We start from the raw sequence: 19,451 nt of genomic DNA, 5'->3' as shown, positions 1-19,451 counted from the left end.
TCCAAAATGGACCAGATCGCCTCACTATTCCATCTTCCTGCATCTTCTTTAACTTCCAAGTGCTTTCTTGCTTGTTGGACCATGTATCCCAAAGTTGGGTTTGGAAAGGAAATTCTCCGTAAGTTCAAGACTCCGAGAAGGTGGCCAAAGAAGACATGTAATAGCCTCTTCCAGAAGAAGAGAGAGCAGGGAAGCACCAAATCTCAAAACTCTAGCTACAGAAACTTCTAGAAGCAGAAAATGTAGCAGTTACCAGGCAAGAAGGTAAATACAAAAAGAAAAATCTAGATCATTTGTTTTTAACTTTATAGGGGTTAGAGATCCATTACCCCCATAACCTTGAGAAGTTGCTGAACCCTACAGACCTTCTCCCAAAACAATTCACACAGGTATCTTCTTACAAAACTGTGCATACTATTTCGAGAGGTTCTCAAAACCTCTCTAGTCTAAGAACATCCGTATGACCCTTGACACCAGCTTAAGAGACCCCAGTCTCAATAATTCTCCTTTCCCTCAACAAAAATTCTGTTATCATAGTTTTTCATCTAAATTAGTCCCACTAATGTCTACATTATCTGGCTTTCTTTGATCCATTCACTCTGCAATTAATTTCACCCTTGCTGCATGCATGCAACCTCCATCAGCTGTAAAATCACAAAGTCTAAAAAGAGACTGATTCTAATTTCCACTAAATTAAACTATCACCCAAATGGCACATGAAATCCCAAATGGATTTACAAACCTAGAATAGGAAATATTGTTCTATGCTTAAACTTCATAAAAATGTCTTTCCCTCTCAGCAATGGTGTTTGTTCTTACCACCAGGTATCTGAATCCTAGTCTACTATTTGAATATATTGTACATAGAGAGATTATATATAAACATACACACATATAATACCCTATAGATATTCTCTATCTATATCTCTCTATCCATATGTCCTTTAACATTCTCTCCACTTTAAAACAAATTATATACATTTTCAAAGTAAATCCAAGCCCAGCAATGGTCTTGATTTCTTAATGCATTAGAGAAAAGAATAATTTGAAGGGAAAAAATTACAGCAAATTCCACATTGTTTCTTCTTTTTCCCACACTGCAGTTACAGAAAACCTTTGATTAGACCCCTAAAGAAAACCACACATTCAATAATTTGAAGCAAAAGGTTAATTGTGTTGTTACAACTATTATCCCTTTTAAAATCATTATGCTCTTGTTTTTTATGGCTATATTACCCTCACCTTTCCATGAACCCACTTTACCAGCTGCTTCCCTCTGTCATAAAGTTTGCTGAACATTATCGTAGGAATAGGAGAAAAGCCATGTTTTATCAATCAAGCCCTAGGGAATTTGAGGCTTCTTATAACCACAACTGTAAAGGGAGTTTATTGCAAGTTTCTGTTTTGATTTGTATATTGTCCTTAAGTAAAATACATACCTGATGCCAAAGTGTAGAATGTAAAACTGCAATACGGCATACTACAAAAACCTGCATCATAAAGATTGATAGGCTGACAAATGAGAAAGCGAAAGACGACTGACAAACACACGCAGGCTTTCTTCCTCGATGCGCCCACAACCCACAGCATCTTTAAACCTGCCAGCACCTGAATTCCCTGATCCTTCACCCCCCACTACCCCGACACCCCAAAGAATACATGACACAAAGGACTGATGCTTTTAACTTACCAGGACTGCATAGGAAGTCTCAACACAGTTCCAAATTTGATACAATGAAGATATTATCTAATCATGATGCAATAATATTCAAACTTTACTGCAAAAGCCCTAAAATACCACCATAAAATGGGGACTAAAAAACACATTCCTAAATCATAAGACATTATTAAATATGTATAACTAAACAATAGCAAATATCAAACTTGTAGGATACAGCTAAATGAGTACTTTGAGGAAATGTTACAGCCTTAGGAAGCACTTCATTTTATTTTATTTTATTTTATTTTATTTTATTTTATTTTATTTTATTTTATTTTAGTGAGGGAGAGAAAGAGAGTGAGAGAGAAGGAGGGGGGGAGGGGCGGAGGGAGAGAGAGAGAATCTTAAGCAGGCTCCACGTGCAGCATGGACCTGGACGCAGGACTCAGTCTCACCACCCTGAGATCATGATTTGAGCCGAAATCAAGAGTCAGAGGCTTAACTGTCTGAGCCACCATGGTGCCCCCTTAATAAGCATTTTAAAAGATTGAAAGTAAGTGAATGCAATATCCAACCAAAGCAACATTAAAAGAGAAAGAAAACAAATTCAAATAAGGTAGTAGAGAGGGACTAAGCGTAAGACTAAAGTTACTTTCTTTAAAAAAAATGAAAAAAAAATCAAGATCTAGTTCCTTGAAAAAGTGAGTATTATTTATAAATCTCTAGCAAGACTGATCAAGAGAGAATAGAGAAGCCACAAATTAGTATAATCAGAAATGGAAAAGAAACATAGCTATAGATAAATTATTTTGGTATTTTCTTAAGATTTTTATTTTTTTATGTATTCTCTACCGCTGATGTGGGGCTTAAACTCACAATTCCGAGATCAAGAGTTGCACGCTCCATTGACTGAGCCAGCTGGGCATCCCCATGGCTACAGATAAGTTATAAGTTACCACTATAAACAATTTTGTACCAATCCATTTGAAAATAATGTTGAAATGCCAAATTCCCCCCAAATATTTTAATCACCAGAATGACTCAAAAACAAATAAATTCTGAACAAGCCAGTAGCTATTAAGTAATCTGAATCAGCAGTCTAAAAACTCTTCCTCGATCAATTTCACAAGATAATTTTAACTACACAGAGCCCAAAACTCTCTATTTTTTTACCAACATTTTTCAGAATAAAGAAATAGAGAAAGCTCTCCAACTCACTTTTTGATCCTATTATAACCCTATTCTGAAACCAGTCAAGGGCAGTGCAAAAAGACAAAGGCGCAAATCACTTATAAGCATAAATGCAACAATAACAAAATAGTGCCAAGTGCCAATAGTGCCAATCAACAGTGTATAAAACTAACACATCATTAATGAGTTGGATTTATATTGCTAAGGCAAAGATATTTCAAAATCATAAAATCAATCAACCTAAAGAATAAAATGATATGATCACCTCAACACATGCAGAAAAGTTGTAAATATAAACATTTATTTAGTATAAGAGCTTTTGGCAAAGTGGGAACAGAGAGAAACGTTTTTAATCCAAAGATGATGTCTTTCTTAGTATCAAACTTTCTAATGAATCCCCATAAAATCAGGAAAGAGCCAAGAATTCCCACTTATTGGCATCACTGAATAATACCATACTAGAAATCCTAGCCCACAAAATATATGAAAAAGAAGCAAAAGGCTTAAGGTAAGTCTACAAAAGCAAAATGTCCTAATTTATAAATAAAATGGTTATGTATATCAGCCCATGGGCTAAATCAAGCCTATTGTAGTCCAAAACCAGCCATGCCCGTTTGTTTGTGTATTGCCTATGATTGCTTTTGACCTACAAGAGCAGAGTTTGTAGCGTTTGCACGAACCTCAAAGACAAGAATATTTGCCATCTGCCTTCTCCAGAAAAAGCCTGCACACCCCCAGTCTACACAATAATAAATATGCAGTAGGTCAAACAGAATAAATCAAACAGAATCCACAAACAAACTAGTAGAATTAAAAAAAATCCGTTTCTGGGCTCAAGATCAATGTATAGAAAATCAGTAGCCTCTTGCTATATCAGGAAAATCTGCTTTGAAAGCTGTATTCCAAAGGGAGCAACTACTTGCAATAACAATAAAATAAATAAATAAGCAAACCACGAGGCATATAGAAAAATATGCCACACCTGGACAAAAAGAATAAAATATTTTTGAAGGACATGAAATAAAAACTGAACAAAAATGGAATAAATGCTTATTTCTTTGGCAAACTTTCCAATCATGACACAGCCAGTGACTGCCCTGACCTAGATGCTCAAAACCTCTTTGCCTGCCTTCTTGGCAGCTACTTTGGTTATTTCTGGATTCCCCAACAACATGTGGGGTAGACAAACAATAGATAAGTTGGATGTGATTGTGCCCAGTATGCACAGAACAAATAAAGGACAAAATGAAGTTAAGAGAGTGAGAAAGGAAAAGCCAATAACTCTAAGTTTTAGTGCATTATAAGAATCCTAAAATATTTAAATGTACAGAATATTTATAATGTGCTAAACTCTGAAATAAAACATAATATGCCTATATGTTTCATCACAACCCTATGAGGAAGATATCATTATTGTTTTCAATTTATGTATGATGAAACTGACCTGGGGAGAGATGAGTGCCATTAACGAGTTACACAGCTAGGCATTCAGTGGGGATCCAAACTCAAAACAATACAACTCCAGGCCCTACTCTCTTCATCCTGACCCTGTGAAGTAGGTATTACTCCCTTCATTATTAGAGGTCATACTATTGTCCTCACTGTCAGTTCCAGAAGCTTGGAACTATGAAGTGATTTGACCAAATTCATCAGCCTAGCCTCAAGATTCAAGTGTGAAATTTGCCAAAATTCATATTGCCCCAACTATGGTCCAGAACTCGAGTGACACCAGCACAGGAGCGAGGGAAGAATAAAAAGCTTTAAATATTAATTATTCAGTGGATACGGTGATTTGGGGGTAGAACAGACCTTCAAAAAAGTAAATAGACTATACATTATTAACTTATCAAAGTCAAGAATTTAAATATTTAAACATTTCTACCACTGAAACATAGGTAGTAAACCCCACAGTCACTAAAACTGTGTATAGCACATTAAATTTCTACCCTCTGCTAATGACACGGGGCTTCCATTTATCCAGTTCTAACAATTTTCTTTAGAAAGACAGGCCTGGGAGTCTCTGGAGAGAAGTGACAGGCAGGGAGGCATCCGAGGTTACTGATTCTCAATCTCAAACTGCTTCCTTCAACTGTTCCATCATCTTTTAGTGTCCTTGCATTCCATTCTAGGTAGAGATTTAAATCTTGACAATAATAATTCAAAATAACATGAGCCTTTTATTTTCTTTAAAAGATAGTCCATTCTTATTGCAGATTTAAGAGAAGAAAGATAATCTTTCACAACACTAACACCCATAGATAACCATTCTTGACCATCAGGAACATTGTTAAAATTGAAACTACCCCCTGAATACTACCATAAAATTGCCTTAATCAAGAGACTTTGCTTCTCCCTCAGCAACAGGCTATCAAAGTACATGGGATTTTGTGGGGCAAAGGTTGAGTCTGTGGTGTAGAAGTAGAATTTGACCACCAAATAAAGTAGTTAGCAAGTAAACGACTGTGTATAGAAGTTCTATTCGATGTCCAATGAACCAGCCTGAATAGCCAGGTCAGAGTGTCTGAAGCTTCTGGACAGGGAATCAATGCCAAACAGAAGGAGCTTTCTGCTCAAGCATTTCTCTGGATTAGGACATGATCCCAGGCAGCAGCTAGAATTCCTGGGATAGCTTCGAAGCCTCTCAAGAAAGTCACCTATCAAGGTTCAGTCATGGGTTGAGGGCCTCAATCAAACAGGATGAATTTCAGCAGAACTGAGTGAGGAACCTGAACTTTAGAGACTGGCCCAAAATTTGAGGCAGGAGAATAATTCTTGGATATGCCGGATGATTGGTCTGCTTCAAGTTCCTGAGGTAGCCAGCTTTGGTCTTCTACATTCAGTGACTGGGTAAGACCAACACTGCAGATTGAATATCTTTTGTACCCAGAGCTGAGTGATACTAAAGCACATAGGAAAGATCCTGTTGCCACATGATAGGTATTAGAATAGGTCAGTCTTGCTGTATTTCCAAGTTGTCAAAGCATGTTTATCAGATAGGCATTGCTGTTTCATCAGACAAATCAAACTAGCTTAAGGTTGTCCCAGTTAGTTGGATTTGGTTAAAACTTATCAAAGAGGATCTCATTCAATATGGCTTTAAAAAGGACCAATTTGTCCTCCAAAAATCTCGCTGAGGTGACAAAAGCAAAATAAAAGTAAGAATTATTTGATAGAAGCAGTAAAAAAAACTAAGAACTTTTCTACCTGAAGATCAGCAACATTGGAAATTATCTATAGGACCCAAAACAAGTGGGATAGAACCGAGGTTGAGACCAAAGTGAGTTGTGACCAACTCCAGGTAAACAAGGGTGTGGCTGAAACAGTGAATAATAATTTTTACAAAAAAGCCCCCCAAATCTTCAAGTGCCGAGTCAGCCGGTTCAGGGAGCAGGAGCAAACTGTGGGCTCTCGGTGGGCTCCTGGCATGGGTTTTAAAGCCAAAAGAGAAATGGGGCTGCTCCCAGGCAACTCCAGGCTGCCACAGTGGATGTAAGCCTATACATCCTAAAAGAAGCTGGCCCCCATCTCCTCATCCCAATAAGGACTCTGCAGATAACATTCACATTCATGGCTAGAATAAGCTCTACAGGGACTCTTGGGTGGCTCAGTCATTAAGCATCTGCCTTCAGCTCAGGTCCTGATCCCGGGGTCCTGGGATTGAGCCCCACATCGGGCTCCCTGCTCGGCGGGAAGCCCGCTTCTCCCTCTCCCACACCCCCTATTTGTGTTCCCTCTCTCGCTGTGTCTCTCTCTGTTGTCAAATAAATAAATAAAATCTTTAATAAAAAAAAGCTCTACAGCAGCAACTAATGTCAATTATCCTCGAAATTTATATGTGTGTATATATATATATGCATATACACATATAAATATATTTAGATATACACATATACACACACATATATAGATAACCAAAAATCACCAGAAATTAAAAAAATAATGGCATAAAAGTGAGAAGTCACCCCATAAAAGCAAAACAAATGGTCCCCAAAAGAAACATCATTGACAAAGGGAAGAGAAGAAAATGTGGCCAAAAGTCTGTATATGCCTATGACGCTGAAGGTATTCTGGCATTCATATAATAAGAGTAGGCTGGTAAAGAGGTACAATTAGAAAGTAAAAAAAAAAAAAAAATGCTTAGACAAAAATATGATTAGCACAATATAAAACACAGTGGGGCACAGAACAACAAAATGTACATACAGTCAACCTCCAAATAGTAATTTAAAAGCCCAATTTGAGGGGCACTTGGGTGGCTCGGTCAATTAAGCATCCAACTCTTGATTTCAGCTCAGGTCACGATCTCAGGGTTGTGGGATCGAGCCCCACATCAGGCTCTGCACTCAGTGCAGAGTCTTCCTGGGATTCTCCTTCTCCCTCTTCCCCTCCCCCTGCTCACTAGAGCACACTATAAATAAATAAATAAATAAATAATCAATGAAATTGAATTGAAAAATAAAAGCCCAATTTGACAATGTAAAGCAAAAGACAAATGTAATACAAATTATTTGAGAAAGACTTTGAGCTCTCAGAACTAAGGTGCCACCTAAACACTAAAAAGGAATACTGAAAGTAGTTACATATTACTAGATATATCCTGCTATTATTTCTGAATTCAGAAGTTAATTCAAAAAAAAAATACTACTAAGAACTTCTAGAAAGATAAAACAATTTTATTAAAAAGGAAAGAGAAACATATGCTGAATTTATCATAAAATGCTCAATACTAAAACACAATGAAGAAATATCTACATTGTTTTGAAGAAAATACTGTGAACCCTGAATCCTTTAACAAGCCATATTATCATTTGCACATGAAGACCAACTAAACATTTCTTTAGTTGTACAAGGATTCATAAAATATACCCCCAAATTTGTCTTTTCTGAAAAAGAATATTTCTCATTTATATATTCCAGCCAATTAAAAATTATATGTCTATATCCAAAAAAGAGAAAAATCCTGGATATAAAAAACACTAGAGATAAAAGCAACTGGCAAACCCTAGAACTACATCAAAACAAGGGTGACAATGCATTTCTAGAGTTTAATGCAACTGCTCAGAACAGATACTTTTATAAACAAGACAATTGAATAAGTATATATTTTAAATTTCAAAAATAGAAAATTAAATTTTAAAAATAAAAATTTAAAAACTGTTTTTTAACGATCTGGAACTAAAATAATAATTTTTAAAATTACAAATATTATCAAACCTGGGTCTTGGGAAGTGGAGGAGTACAAATAAAAATGTCTAGAAATGCAAAGTTTTCATTTTCATCAGAGAGTATAGATACTAATGTGACAGAAAGCCATAGGCTCAAAAATACCAAAATGTAGGGGTACCTTTTGGGAAGGAAAAGTGACTGAAAAAGAACAAGGAACATTCTAAGATGCTGATACACACTGTGCTACCTTTTTGAAAACTCATCATGCTGTACACTTTTGATCTGAGTAATTTTCTATATGTATATTATACTTTATCTTTTTAAATTGATCTTAAACTCTGAGAGCTGATAAGTGATTATAGCAGAGTTGTAGGATATAAGTTTGATATACAAAAGTCCATCACTTTCGTATATACCAGCAATGAACAACTGGAATGTAAAATGAAAAACAAAATACCATTTTAACAGCACCTCCCCAAAATGAAATACTTAGGTATAAACCTAACAAAATACATACAAGAGCTGCATTAGGAAAATTACAAAACTCTAATGAACAAAATCAAGGAATACCTAAGTAAATGGAAAAATAATCCAGGTTCATGGATAGGAAGATTCAATATTGTCAAGATGTTAATTATTCCCGGGCGCCCGGGAGGCTCAGTCATTAAGCGTCTGCCTTCGGCTCAGGTCATGATCCCAGGGTCCTGGGATCGAGTCCCACACCGGTCTCCCCACTCGGCGGGAAGCCTGCCTTTTCCTCTCCCACTTCCCCTGCTTGTGTTCCTGCTCTTGCTATCTCTGTCTCTGTCAAATGAATAAATAAAATCTTAAAAAAAAAAAGATGTTAATTATTCCCAACTCTGATTATAGATTCAACACAATGCCAATCAAAATCTCAGCAAATTATTTCAGGTATATTGATAAACTGATTCTAAAGTTTATATGGAGAAGCAGAATAGCCAGCTATTGAATAGCCAGCCACTGAACCCAGAATAGTCAGCTATTGAAGAACAAAGCTGAAGCTCTAACATTATCCAACTTCAAGACCTACTATAAATGTAGTGTAATCAGTATGGTGTGGTATTGGCAAAATAATGGACAAGTAAATCAATGGAACAGAATAGATAGCCCAGAAATATACTCACATAAATATGCTGAACTGATCTTTGTCAAAGAAGCAGAGACAATGGGACAGAGAAAAGATAGTCTTTTCAACAAATGGTGATGGAATAGCTGGACATCCACCTTAAAAATATAAAAAGAAGATTAATCTAGACACTGACTTTACACCCTTCACCAAAATTAACTTAAAATAGATCAGAGACTTACATGTAAAACACAAAACTATAAAACTCCTAAAAAAAAAAAAAAAAACAGGAGAAAATCTAGACGATCTTGGGTTTGGTGATGACTTTTTAGATATAGTACCAAAGGCACAATCCATGGAAGAAATAAGTTGGAGTCCATTAAAATTAAAAACGGCTCTATGAAAGACAGTGTCCCAGAGAATGAGAAGACAGGTCACATGCTGGGAGAAAATATTTATAAAAGACACATCTGATAAAGGATTTTTCAAAACATACAAAAAACTGTTAAGATTCAACAATAAGAACATAAACAACCTAAAAGTTGGAAATAGAGCTACCATACGATCCAGCAATTGCACTACTGGGTATTTACCCCAAAGATACAAATGTAGGGACCCGAAGGGGGTACGTGCACCCCGATGTTTATAGCATCAATGTCCACAATAGCCAAACTGTGGAAAGAGCCAAGATGTCCATCGACAGATGAATGGATAAAGAAGAGGTGGTATATATACACAATGGAATATTATGCAGCCATCAAAAGGAATGACATCTTGCCATTTGCAATGTCGTGGATGGAACTGGAGGGTATTATGCTGAGCAAAATAAGTTAATCAGAGAAAGACATGTATCATATGACCTCACTGATAAGAGGAATTCTTAATCTCAGAAAACAAACTGAGGGTTGCTGGAGTGGTGGGGGGTGGGAGGGATGGGGTGCCTGGGTGATAGACACTGGGGAGGGTATGTGCTATGGTGAGCGCTGTGAATTGTCTAAGACTGTTGAATCACAGACCTGTACCTCTGAAGCAAATCATACATTATATGTTAAAAAAAAAAAGTGGAAGAAGAAGATAGCAGGAAGGGAAAAATGAAGGGGGGAAATCGGAGGGGGAGATGAACCATGAGAGACTATGGACTCTGAGAAACAAACCGAGGGTTCTAGAGGGGAGAAGGGTGGGGGGATGGGTATTAAAGAGGGCACGTACTGAAAGGAGCACTGGGTGTTATAGGCAAACAATGAATTATGGAACACTACATCAAAAACTAGTGATGTAATGTATGGTGATTAACAGAACATAATAAAAAAATAAAAAATAAATAAATAAAAGAACTTAAACAACCTGATAAAAAATGGGCCAAAAACTTAAAAAATGAACCAAAGAACATACAGAGATGGTAAGACCATATGGAAAGATGTTCTATACCATATGTCATTAGGGAAATGAAAATTAAAACAAAAAGATACCTCTACACACCAATTAGAATGGCCAAAACCCAGAACACTGACAACACCAAATACTGGTGAGGATGCAGAGTAACAGGAACTTTCGTTCATTTCTGGTGGGAATACAAAATGGTACAACCACTTTGGAAGACAGTTTGATGGTTTCTCACAAACTAAACATGCTCTTACTATACCATCCAGCAATCATACTCCTTGGTATTTGGCCAAAGGAGTTGAAAACTAAGTCCACACAAAAATCTGCACATGGATGTTTATAGGAGCTTTATTCATAATTGCCCAGACTTGGAAGCAACCAAGATGTCCTCCAGTAGGTGAATGGATAGACAGTATGTGGCACAGCCAGACAATGAAATATTTTCTAGCACTAAAATGAAATGAGCTATCAAGCCATGAAAAGAGATGGAGGCAATGTAAATGCATATCACTAAGTGAAAGAAGCCAATCTGAAAAGATTACATTCTGGAAAAGGCAAAACTGTGAAGACAGTAAAAAGATCAGTGGTCAGAGGGGAAAGGAAGATCAGGTGGAACACAAAGGATTTTTTAGGGCCGTGAAACTACTCTATATGATACTGTAACAGTGGATACATGTCATTACACAACTGCCCAAACTCATAGAATATACACCACCGAGAGTGACCCTTAGTGCGAACTATAGACTTTTGGTGATTATGATGTATCAATGTAAGTTCATCTATTGTGATAAATGCCCCTTCCTGGTGTGGGATGTTGATAATAGGGAAGCTATGCATGTGTGGAGGCAGGGGTATATAGAAAACCTCTGTACCTTTCTCTTGATTTTGCTGTGAATCTAAAACTACTCTAGAAAATAAATAAATAAATAAAACTACTCTAAAAACTAAAGTCTAAAAGAAATTATCTCAATGCTTAGAAACAAGATTAGAAATTCCAAATTATTACGGGTAAAAGAGAAGAAACTTTGATCAACCAGTCAAAAGTCAAGAAAAGGACTAAAGGAACAGTATAAATAGAATAATTATAGGATTATAAAATAAGATAAACCAAAAGATAGTAATCACAATAAGTGCAAAGAGGTTAACTTCACCTTTTTAAAAGTAAATAATTCTTTCCAATTAAGTAAAAAGTAAAATCCGGTTCTATGCTGTTCAAAAAGAAAATCACTAAAACAAGAAAAGCCATAGAGTTCGATCGGTAGCGGGAGCGGAGAGCGGACCCCAGAGAGCCCTGAGCAGCCCCACCGATGCTGCCGGCCTAGCTACCATCACACCTTGGGAGGAGCCGCAGCTGCCGCAGCTGGCCCCAGTCACCATCACCGCAACCATGAGCAGTGAGGCCGAGACCCAGCAGCCGCCCGCTGCCTGCAGCGGCGCAGGGAGCCGCGGCCCGGGCAGCCTCACATCGGCGGCGCCTGCCAGCGGGAACAAAAAGCTCATTGCAACGAAGGTTTTGGGAACAGTGAAATGGTTCACTGTAAGAAACGGATATGGTTTCATCAACAGGAATGACACCAAGGAAGATGTATTTGGACAGCAGACTGCCATAAAGAAGAATAACCCCAGGAAGTACCTTTGCAGTGTAGGAGATGGAGAGACTGTGGAGTTTGATGTTGTTGAAGGAGAAAAGGGTGCAGAGGCAGCAAATGTGACAGGCCCTGGTGCAGTTCCAGGGCAAGGCAGTAAATATGCAGCAGACCGTAACCGGTATAGACGCCATGCACGTCGCAGGGGTCCTCCACGCAATTCCCAGCAGAATTACCAGAATAGTGAGAGTGGGGAAAAGAACGAGGGATCGGAAAGTGCTCCCAAAGGCCAGGCCCAACAGCGCCGGCCCTACCGCGGGCGACGGCTCCCACCTTACTACATGCGGAGACCCTATGGGTGTCGACCACAGTATTCCAACCCTCCTGTGCAGGGAGAAGGGATGGAAGGTGCTGACAACCAGGGTGACGGAGAGCAAGGTAGACCAGTGAGACAGAATATGTATCGGGGTTATAGACCACGATTCCGCAGGGGTCCTCCTCGCCAAAGACAGCCTAGAGAGGATGGCAATGAGGAAGATAAGGAAAATCAAGGAGATGAGACCCGAGGTCAGCAGCCACCTCAACGTCGGTACCGCCGCAACTTCAATTACCGACGCAGACGCCCAGAAAACCCTAAACCACAAGATGGCAAAAAGACAAAAGCAGCCGAGCCACCAGCTGAGAATTCGTCCGCTCCCGAGGCTGAGCAGGGCGGGGCTGAGTAAATGCCGGCTTACCATCTCTACCATCATCCGGTTTAGTCATCCAACACGAAGAAATGAAGATGAAATTCCAGCAATAAGAAATGAACAAAAGATTGGAGCTGAAGACCTTAAGTGCTTGCTTTTTGCCCACTGACCAGATAAATAGAACTATCTGCATTATCTATGCAGCATGGAGTTTTTATTATTTTTACCTAAAGACGTCTCTTTTTTTTTGTAATGACAAACGTGTTTTTTTTTTTAAAAAAAAAAAACCTGGTTTTTCTCAATACACCTTTAAAGGTCTTTAAATTGTTAAAAAAAAAAAAAAGAAAGAAAAGCGGTAACACCGAAATATGTGCTGTGTGGCTGGTAAGATATGCCAGGTAAATAAGAACAAGAAGGAAAATAAATGGCAACATCCATACCAGACAAGTTAGAAGGCACAAAATGGTGTTTTACTCAGGTCTAACCAGGGAAACAGAAACCACTGCAAGGATTTTCAGTAGTAGGAATGTAGGGCAGAGACCTATTTATAGGAGTGGAGCTGCCGAGATATCAGTAAGGGGAGAGGGTGTGGTGACCCCGGGAAGGAGGCCATGTCTCCAGTGCCTGGGGGTGCCAGCATCACTGCCTGGCAGAAGGTAGAGTCACAAGGAAATGCAGCCAAGACAGGAGGCAGAAAGCAAGGGGGATAAGTACCCTGGCTTTTCTGTTCCTCCACAGTTTTATCTCCCTCCACAGCCACTCGCTGGCCAAACCCATCTGAAAGCCAGTCAACCAAGGAGCCTGGGAAGTGCAGCCTGCACATGTCAGCCCCCCCTGTAACACAGTGAGGAATGGAGGTGGCGCAAAGAATGGGAATGGAGACCAAAGTCCTAGGACCAACAAAGAATGTTGAAAGGAATGCTTTTAATATAGATAAAAGGAACAATCCACCAAGGGCGTATACTTCTGTTACCTTGTACAAGGAGTAGAAATGGACGAGATGTGTCAGTGAGGGACCAGTCAGAAGACAGAATCACGACAGTTACTTTAAAGAATTTAATATACAACAACAACGAAAAAGATATTAACTAAGTAAAAGGTTGTTAACTAACTGGGGCAAAAAGAGAACTCCAACATATCACAAAGGAACAACTGGAAGACGTAGCTCAGAGGATGGGTCTCCGGTGCCTGGACCCAGACATCTCAGGAGATGGTGCTGGCCAACTGGTGATCTGGAAATGCCATGAAGTGGATTCTGCACATATGAGAAGAAAAAAAAATGTAAACTTCAATCAACCGGAACTTCCAGGGCAAGAAAAGGAACCAGATACAAAAGCCACAGGAACAAAAAATAAAGGAGCCCAGGCAGGTCTCACTCCATCAGCTCTGCAGGCTCTCTCCAGGACCCATTTACCCACGGCTGAAGGCAGCTGGCTGAAAAGCAATGTGATCTGCAGAATCCTAGTCTTACATTACAAAGCAAGGGCATTGACCGGTAGATAGAGGCACTTAAAAGTTGAAAAGAGTTTTCCCACTTGAATACAGTCACACTAACTAGACTACTAGTTATTTACAGAGTAAAGATACTTACTTTAGGGGCGTCTGGGTGGCTCAGTTGGTTGCGCGACTGCCTTCGGCTTGGGTCATGATCCTGGAGTCCCGGGATCGAGTCCCGCATCAGGATCCCTGCTCGGCGGGGAGCCTGCCTCTCCCTCTGCCCCTCTCTCATGTGCTCTCTCTCTCTCTCTCTCATTCTCTCTCTCAAATAAATAAATAAAATCTTTTTTAAAAAAAAGTACTTTATTTCCAATATCATTATAGACCTCCTCATGTTTTAAAGATGTAAGCTATCTTATCTGTAATTTACTTTCATTGAAATTGGCCAAATTACCACAATTTTTTTCAGTGGAAGCCACCTTTCATAGGGTTTCTGAAAATTGTTCATACCACCTCTAATCCTTTAAAAGCATATATTTGTTTATTTATTTACCTAATGACAAAATATGTACAAAACTTACTAATGTGACACCGTGATATATAAGGTTTAATACTGGAGTATTTTGTGACAATTTTTGAATATATCTCCTTAATGCTTGACAACAAAATTAGTTTATTTTGTATTATTTCCAATGAGCTTATAGAAAATACTTGTCTTAAATTTACTCTAAACAGGGGCACCTGGGTGGTTCAGTCAGGTGGGTTTCCGGCTCTTGGTTTCAGTTTGGGTCATGATCTCAGAGTCATGGGATCAAGCCCTGTGTCAGGCTCCATGCTCAGTGCAGAGTCTGCTTGAGGGTTCTCTCCTTTGCCCTCTCCCTCCCCCTCTGCTCCTCTCCCCTCTCTCTCTGTCTAAAATAGATGGATAAAATCTTTTAAAAAATTAAAACAAAAATTCACTTTAACCAAAACTATTGGTCTTCCAGTGATGGTTAGTTCTTACTTTGAAAATAGCATTCACTCATCTTTTTTCATTTGACAAATATTTATTGAGTTATTGGTGATATAGATAGATGATAGATGATATATAGATAGATTAAGACTAAAATTCCTGTTCATGAGAAAGTTAAATTCTGTTTTGGAGACAAACAGTGAAAAAAAATTACATAAAATATACAGTATGTTAGACAACAGTAAGTGCTAAGGGAAAAAAAATAAAGGCAGATAAGGGGATAGGAACTATTAGGGGTGGGATAGGTAACATTTAGATGTGTGACAAGGGAAGATCTCACTGACAAGGTGAGTGAAGATCTGAATAAAGTGAGGACAGGAGCCATAGGATACTTGGGAAAAGAGAACATTCCAGACAAAGGCAATGATATGTGCAAAGGCCCTGGGGTTGAGCATGCCTACCATGAGAGAACATTAAATTGTTCCTCTCAACTCAAAGCCATGATTTCTTGGATTCACAATGATACTGTTTGTTTCCCTTAAGGTGTTAGCTTTGGGAGAATTTTACCTTTAAAATACACACAAAACACACACAAATGCGCACACACCAAATCTGTTTGATTTTACATGTTATTAATATATGAGTATACTTTTTGGCATCTTGTCAGTTCTAGCAACATAGAAGTTATTATATTTTTTCTTTTTTAATGTAATGTTACAATTAAAAACAAAACTAATGATTACAACACAGTTTGAATTATAACTGTATTTTAATATTACTGCTAGGAATTTATCTTTAAACTAATAAAGATTGTAATTTTAATTTTCAAAAGACATGTTAACCATACCAAACAGAGATTTTAAAAGAAGTTGGTTGTGTTTATACTTTCTGCCAATGTAAGTTTAATATTTTCAATTAAATATTTTAATTGGTTGTTCATAAGGTATCTTTTCAAAAGGCACAATCATTTTCAAGAACTACAGACCTCCAAACACCATCTTAAAATTCAGTTAGTTTATAATGCATTTGAATAAATTATAGTTTTTTTAAAGATTTTATTTATTTATTTATTTGAGAGAGTGAGAATGAGAGAGAGATAGAGAGAGAGAGCACATGAGAAGGGGGAGGGTCAGAGGGAGAAGCAGACTCCCCCGCTGAGCGGGGAGCCTGATGCGGGACTCGATCCCGGGACTCCAGGATCATGACCTGAGCCGAAGGTAGTCGTTTAACCAACTGAGCCACCCAGGCGCCCTGAATAAATTATAGTTTTGAGGACAGCTCTTTTAGAAGGCTGAATAAGATTAGCTTAAACAATTAAAATTCTGTTACCTATATAGCTAGTGTGAATGCAAAATTTATTTTATTATTATGAAATACTTCATACATACTAACAAGTAAATAATATAAAAGTATAAGGCATAAACCTAGTTGTAAAATACTCATAAACCTTCCACAAAAGTTAATAGAACATTAGCAATACTTTTGAAGCCCCCCAACCCGATATGTGGTACCCTCTGCCTCTCTATGCCAGCTCTCCTTCCTCTCATCCATTGTTGCTCAGGGACGACTAGTCTTCCAAAATTTGTGTGCGTCATTTTCTTGTTTGCCATCAAAATGAATCCCTAGACAATATATTTCATATTTTATATGCCTCTGAGCTTCATACAAATGGTATGATGCTGTGTTTTTACTGCAACTTGCTTTTTACTTTAACACTGTGATGAGACTTGTCCATATTGAGATACATAAAGCTGCCCTGAACTCATTTTCGTTGCTACCCAGGATTCTGTGGTATGAATATACCACAATTCATTCATTTTCCTATCAATGGACCTTGGCTTGTTTTTAAAACTTTGCTATCATAAACATTGCTGCTCTGAAGGCTCTTGAACATGTCTCAGTGCTTTGAGTATATCCCTAAGTTGTAGATTATACACACTTTCAATTTTAAAAATCAATAACAAATTGTTTCACAAAACGCTTGCATAAATTTACACTCTCACCAGAAATGAAAGTCCTGTGATTTTTGCAGCTTACTGACTGAAGAGAGTTTCTATTTCATAGAGGAGGGAAACAGGCAGACTTACTGATTTGAAAAGACAATGTTAAGAGTCTGGGGAGACCAAGGTGGCTAGTGTCTATAGAATGGTGTAACAGAGAGAAGAGAGCAGGACAGAGATACAACTATGGGAATCTGCTGAGGCTCTCCCTCAAGGATTCAGCTGAGTACCAATCAGTGCATGTGTGTAAAGAAACTACTTAAGGCTGAGGAAAGAATCACCTGGAAGTATTATAGGTAACAGGGCTCTGATTCACAGAAGACTGGAAACAATGCCTGTTTCCACTAGCTAAATTGGAAAACCTCCTGATTCGCAAGGTGTTAGGCAGAATACTCAGAAGGCTTTGCCTCTGTGGTAGGGAAATAACTAGCCATAGACTGAGCACTGCTTCAGTCTGTCTTAACAAATCATAAAGATGTGACAATCAAATTCCTTCCTAACAATTGCATTCCATACTAAAGTTCAAGAAGATCTATTGGAATATAAAAATATCCTGCACTCAAAAAATGTAAAATTTATACCATCTAATATCTAATAAAATTGCCATGCATGCAAAGAGGGGCAAAATACAACCTATAATATGGAAAAAATTCAATTTAAAATGACCCAGAACTAACATGGATATTAAAATTAGCAAAGACGTTAAAACATTTATTATACCTGTATTCCAAATATGCTTGAAAAGTAACACAGATACAGAAGTTATAAAGAAGATCCAAATCAAAGACCAAGAGACAAGAACCATAATGTATAAGCTAAAAAAATACACTAGATGGCATTAACTGCAGGTTAGACACTGCAGGAGAAAAGATTAGTGAACATGAAGACATTTCAAAAAAGAAACTATCCAAAATGAAGCAAAGTGAAAAAGAAAGATTCAAGAATGAACAGAGCCTCAGTGAGTCATGGGACAATTTCAGTCAGCCTAATATACCTGTAATTATAGTTCCAGAAGGATAGTGAGGACAGGTAGAAAAAAATATTTGAGAGGCGCCTGGGTGACTCAGTTAGTTAGGCAACCACCTCTTGGTTTTGGCTCAGGTCATGATCTCAGGGTCATGAGATTGAGCCCTGTGTTGGGCTCTGTGCTCAGCTCAGAGTCTGCTTGAGATTCTCTCCCTCCCCTACTTCCCCTCCATCTGTGCTCTCTCTCTCTCTCTCAAATAAATAAATAAAATCTTTCAAAAAAATTGAAAAGAATAATGGTTGAAAATTTTACAGATTTGTCATAAAGTCTAAACTCACTGATCCAGGAAGCTCAATGAAACCTACATCATAGTCAATGCCTCAAAACCACTGATAAAGAGAAAAATCTTAAAAATCAATCAGAGGGAAATGACATGTGATGTACAGTGGCTCAAAGGTAAAGATGACAAGATACTTCTCCTTGGAAACAATGCAAGCAATAAGACAGTGGAGCAATAGCTGTAAAGTAGTAAAAGAAAACACTGGCAACTTAGAGTTCTAATCCAATGAAACCACCTTCAAAACTGAAGTCAAAATAAAGAACTTTCTTGGGGTTATGATAGCTAAAGAATTTATTACCAGCAGACCCTTACTACAAAATATGCTAAAGGAAGTGCTTCTAGCAGAGGGAAAATGATACCATTTGGAAATACAGATCTATACAAAGGAATGAAAACACTATAAACTATGACTACATGGGTATGCAGGTGTTTTTCTTTGTTTAAAAGATAATTGGTTATTTGTTTCTTTTTTTTTTTTAAGTAGGCTCCATGCCCAATGTGGGGCTTGAACTCATGATCCTGAAATCAAGAGTCACATCCCCTTTTGAGTCAACCAAGCATCCCAATAATCAATTATTTAAAGCAAAAAATGATAACAATGTAGTGTAGTGTTTACAACATATACAGAAGTAAAATATATTACAACAATAACACAAAGGGTACAGGAAGATAAATGGAAGTATATTAGCTTAAGTGTCTTTAACTATAAATTAATTGGTACATTATCACTTGAAAATAGACTATGTAAGTAAAAATGTATTTTATAAAACCAATAAGCTAGCAAAAGGTATAAAAATGGAATAATATTGGATTGGATTGGATCTGCCCTTCTATCTTTATTCTCTGCTTTAATTTTACTCTGAAAGTTAGGGGTAATGTATCAATCTAAATTTTAAGATACACTTTAAATAACTATAAGTGTAAAAAATGATATAGGAAACTTATGGATAAATAATAACCATAAAAACATCTGACCATGATGAAAAAGCAAAA

The 19,451-nt window shown here is 37.7% G+C and overlaps 1 protein-coding gene across 1 annotated transcript; it reads left to right on the top strand.

The window, feature by feature from the left end:
• The first annotated feature begins 11,874 nt into the window (after nucleotides 1-11,874).
• Nucleotides 11,875-12,931, top strand: LOC113909165 (Y-box-binding protein 1-like). Its single transcript, XM_035728073.1, has one exon. The coding sequence runs from the start codon at nucleotides 11,875-11,877 to the stop codon at nucleotides 12,796-12,798; it is 924 nt and encodes a 307-aa protein (XP_035583966.1). The 3' UTR covers nucleotides 12,799-12,931.
• The last annotated feature ends 6,520 nt before the right edge of the window (nucleotides 12,932-19,451 follow it).

Source organism: Zalophus californianus, chromosome 6 (assembly GCF_009762305.2).
Source record: "Zalophus californianus isolate mZalCal1 chromosome 6, mZalCal1.pri.v2, whole genome shotgun sequence".
Classification (NCBI taxonomy): Eukaryota; Metazoa; Chordata; class Mammalia; order Carnivora; family Otariidae; genus Zalophus; species Zalophus californianus.
Note: the sequence above shows the minus strand (reverse complement) of the source record. Positions and strands in the feature narration are given on the sequence as shown.